Below are 4,737 nucleotides of genomic sequence, written 5' to 3'. Positions count from 1 at the left end.
GGGGGGGGGGGGGGGGGGGGGACAGTGAGTGGGTGGACAAAATGAACAACGGTTCGTGGTTACCTGAAGAGGACTTCAAGGGTCTCACGGACAACTTCTTTGATGATCTCATCAATCACATCGATTTCCCTCTGGAGGACATCGAAACAACGAACGAAGAGGGGGACTGGGGTGCCGATTTTAAGAACCTCATACCTCCACCATCGGATGTGCTCACAAGTTTGTCCTCTGAGTTCACTCGTGGTGGCACCAATGGCAATGGACAGCGTGTGGGAGCCCAGAAGAAGCCTGTGCCCACTCTGGTGAGTTCTTAGTCCTGATAAGCACGCTGCTATATCTTCTCTTCTTCATCATTTAGGATAACATAATTGCTTCATTTTGAATTCAAGCCTTGATAGATTATGCTCTGCATGTAGGTTAGAACTTAGAATAATAGTGTGTGCAAACAAAATTTGCTTTGCATAAATTATTATGGTTTGTGAAAAGTTGGGTGTACTTCTGCAACATAGCAACTTTCACATAGATATTGTCTGCACATCTGTTATTTCATTATCTACGCATATATTGTACTTTTAATGCATTTGTAAGAGGAAGTAAGTAATTAGGTAATGTAAGAGATTTTTCGTATTCACTTGGGTGCTTTCTTTAACCGCTTCAGGTAAATAGGTTATAAGGGTGCACGCAAAAAGAAGGTGATTGTTACTTTTGTAGTATTAGTGTATTATTTTAGGAAATCACCTGCAAATGAATCCTTGTTGTGGGGCAGTAGAGAGTGTATATCTTGTGTTTAACTTGTATGAGAAAAGGAATTTTGCTGTTTCTTAGGTCTTTTCTCTTGATCTTCCTGTCCTGGTGTGTATATAGGATGTGGTGAGGAAGTTAAGTTATTATGATTAGATTAGTGTCTTCAGAGTGGGTTAAAGGATATGGATATGTGTTGATTAATGTGAAATCCTGATCGTGCTTTGTTCTGTTTGTATACTTTTTATATGGCTCTACTGATTTGAAGCATGGTTCTGTCCCTAACTCTTCTAATGTTCCATGATTGGTAGCATGTCAGATCCTGTCTGAATATATTATATTCATTGACTTTATCTTCATGTGTGCAGAAGCAGGAGTCAGGAATCTCTTCTACCGTTGATACCTCCCTCCCTGATGTCAAAGTCTCAAAGCTGTTTCAGTCCTCAAGCCCAGTCTCAGTTCTCGAGAACGCAGCAGCCAATGGTTCTGCGGCCTCGTTCCAGAACCAAAACAGAGCTCAGAGACGGGCCTTCCCCGTCAAAGGCATCCGAAGCAAGCGCAAACGCCCCACAATCCCCACATTCATGTCTCTCCACTCCTTCTTATCCGAAATGTTAGAGAAGAAGCTTGCTATGCTGGATGATGATTCAGGCTCTGAAGACACTTACAACCTCTCTTCCGAAAGTTCCGCCAAGAAGAGACGCAAGAAGACCAACAACAACAGCAACAACTCTCACTGTCCGGAACCGTTCAACGCAGATGGGACAGTCAGGAAGTGCACTCATTGCGAGACAACCAAGACCCCACAGTGGAGGGAAGGTCCCGGTGGTCCTAAGACACTCTGCAATGCTTGTGGAGTTCGGTTCAGATCAGGCCGTCTTCTTCCGGAGTACCGTCCAGCTTCAAGCCCAACCTTCATCCCAACGGTGCATTCAAACTCTCACAGGAAGATCATAGAGATGAGAAGGAAAGAGGAAGAAGGCCAGTTTGTTACCGGAATGCCCCGTGGCTTTAGATACCGAGGGTAGACAGAGAGAGAGAGAGAGAGAGAGAGACTTTGTAACTTTATCAGACCGAAGTGAGTTTGGTCTGTGTGAAAACCAAAACTATGAGGATCCCTAGAATGGGATTAGCTCTCTGTAAGACTTGTCTTCTTTAAAACTAGGGTTTAGTATCTGTCTTTTAAACAAAACAAAAAAGAATCTGATGCAGAGAGTGTCTTTAGGGTTTGTAGTTGCAAAGTTTTTAGGATCTTTTAAAAGTGTTTGTTTGATTTATGTTGGCTGACATCTGTTTTATCAGAGTAGTGTAATGCCAGTTTTCTTTGTTAAAGCTATTTTGATAAGAAACCATATTTTGCTTGTATTATTTTACAGAAGAGATTCTGAACGTTTCTTTGAGCTGCAAGATGAGTTTAATACCTTTTTTGAATGGAGAGGTTCTATGGTTTATCTTACACCAATCAAACATGTTTTCTACTCCACTATATCCAGAAGACTCAAGTCCAATTTGTTATGAATTTGCATCAAGATATTGATGCAATAGTATCTAAACAAACAAAATTTGTATCCAGAAGCAACATCCAGGTTAAATCAAATTTCACTAATCAAATGATTATTTTTAGAAATCGTTATTTCCAATTGATTATAACTTAACATAGAAATATTGCTTTGTGCGTGTTTTGAAAAGATTTGCCATAGATATTTAAATTACGCTAAAATCTTCAAATTTATCTCTTAAGTTACAAAAGTAATATAATTCTAGTGTAAAAAAATAATATAGATGAATCATCTTCATCAAATCCAAATAATTGTCATCAACTTAACTGATGGCATTTTCTTTTAGTTTAAGCTAGAGGTAGTCCAAAGAAAATTGTCTAACTCCATGTATATATAAGTGGAAGTCCCTTTATTCCAATGGTTTTACTAAAAGTTCATTAATGCTTCTATACTCGAAGGTCTAGAATTCAAACTCCAGAAAATGCAAATTATGCAAATTATGGAAAAAAAAGTTACATGAGATCTTCAATTATGGAAAAAAAAGTTACATGAAAAGATTTATCATTAAACATGAATCTCATATGACGGCTCGTAGTGGCGCAGTCAGACGTGTATTCTCACAAGGTGATAGAATTATCGGCTGTAGAATCGTCTATGTAATATTTCTCATCGTTGTAATTGCATAATTAACCAGACGTTAAAAAAAACTTTGTGTATACTACGCATAAACTCCTACGACATCTGTTGGATGGAACCAAACATGCGACATTCCATGCATGTTATCCTTAAAACACCATTCCAATCTACCAGTGCCTTGCTTACATATGAAAATTTGAAACATTGGCTTAGAGCATAATACTTTTATATAAAACTTAAGGGGCATATTTAAAAATTTTATTTTATACCATTCATGAAAACTCTTATTGAAAAAATGTTATAACTTGAACCTAGATAACAACTTACTGTTATTAAAACTTCTTTGATGTAGTCAAACTTAAGTTTAGAAATCAATTAATTACAATTATATCTATATTATCTTTGAATATTTTATTTTATTTTTATTTAATTTCTGTCAATTTTTTTTTATTTTTATATATTCACTGTAATAAAAATTCCTAAGCCCAAAAAATATTGATATCATTGTGATTAATTGTTTAGTCTATTATTATTTATCCTAAATTTTTTAAAGTAAACCTTTTTGGCAGAGTAAACCTTATGATATAATTTTAGAATAATATTATTTAGACTAAAATAAAGTTATATGTTACAAGTTTTATTTTACAAATGAAACATAAAATAATTCTAATTTTATAAAAATATATCTTACAAAATAATTATATTTTAATATTTTACTGTAAAATAATTATATAAACAAAATTATTTTTAGTTTGGCCTATGACATGAAAAATCCTTCGCATGGCTCTGCAATCTACTAACTGATCCATAATCAATCTAAGAAGCACTGATTTGGGTTGGAAATACTTGGGATTAAGGGGGCCAAAGGAGAAAGTCATATGGCGTTTCAATGAAAGGGATCGAATCTTTTGGTTTGCGATTTTTTTTTTAAAGTTTCATGATATCTTGCGTATTTACATTGTTCTATCCATTCATCCATGAGCATTTTCATCATATAGATTAGGATTTAGTCATGTCTAGGTTGCATTTTACATTCATTGTCCTTATTAGGTGTTGGAGTGTGCCATGGAGTGATTTAAGATGTTTGGGAGCATTGTGATCCAAAATGAGGTGAAAGGTGAGCATGGATGGAGCCTTTAGAAAAATCTCTTGTTGCTAAGATTTTGTGGAGACATAAAAAATTGAGTTAGCTTTCTAATGGAAGTGGTTTCAAGTCATTTGGAGATGTAATGAAGGAGTTATGATCAATTTACTAGAGGCATATCCATCCTGGTCGAGCATCGCAGAGTGACCTCTCAGAGTGACCTACCGAGGTCGCTCCCAGCCAGAGCGGCCAGCCAGAGCGACTAGCTCAAGTCACTCCCAGCCAGAGCGACCAGCCAGAGCGACCAGCTCAAGTCACTCGCGTTTTGACGGGTCGAGACACAAAAAGACACAAAGAAACGCGTCGGGAGCGACCTCCTGGAGCGACTATGCTAGGTCACTCCGCGTGTTTTGCTTGGACGATTTTTATGTTATTTCAGGGGCCTTTTGGTCATTTGTTTTGATGTTTTTACACTTTCTAAACCTAAGTTAAGTACTTTTGTAAGTCATTGGAGGCAGATAATCTCTTCTCGAGAGAGAAGAACTAGTAAAAACTTCTTTTGATTCAGATTTCATTGTTTTCATCTTGTGTTCTTGTTGATTTCTTATCTATTTCTCTACATGATTAATCTGAAATCCAATATGGGTTTAAGAGGAATCATGGAGATTAGTGAGTAATCACCTTTTGAATTCATGGGTTAGGGAGATTAAGGGTGATTAGGTTAGTTCTAGGATGTTTTAGTGTAGATCATTCTTGTTCCTTGCTAGTAGAGTATTC

At 36.6% G+C, this 4,737-nt stretch overlaps 1 protein-coding gene across 1 annotated transcript; it reads left to right on the top strand.

Moving 5' to 3' along the window:
• Window positions 1-38: 38 nt before the first annotated feature.
• Window positions 39-2,018, top strand: LOC106336549 (putative GATA transcription factor 13; the record flags this gene model as incomplete). Its single annotated transcript, XM_013775396.1, is given in 2 exon segments — window positions 39-302; window positions 1,110-2,018. Coding segments are annotated over 2 exon segments (921 nt in total). The 3' UTR covers window positions 1,770-2,018.
• Between the last annotated feature and the right edge of the window lie 2,719 nt (window positions 2,019-4,737).

Source organism: Brassica oleracea, chromosome C4 (assembly GCF_000695525.1).
Source record: "Brassica oleracea var. oleracea cultivar TO1000 chromosome C4, BOL, whole genome shotgun sequence".
Lineage (NCBI taxonomy): Eukaryota > Viridiplantae > Streptophyta > Magnoliopsida > Brassicales > Brassicaceae > Brassica > Brassica oleracea.
The sequence above is the reverse complement of the archived record's forward strand: the minus strand, read 5'-3'. Positions and strand labels throughout refer to the sequence as shown.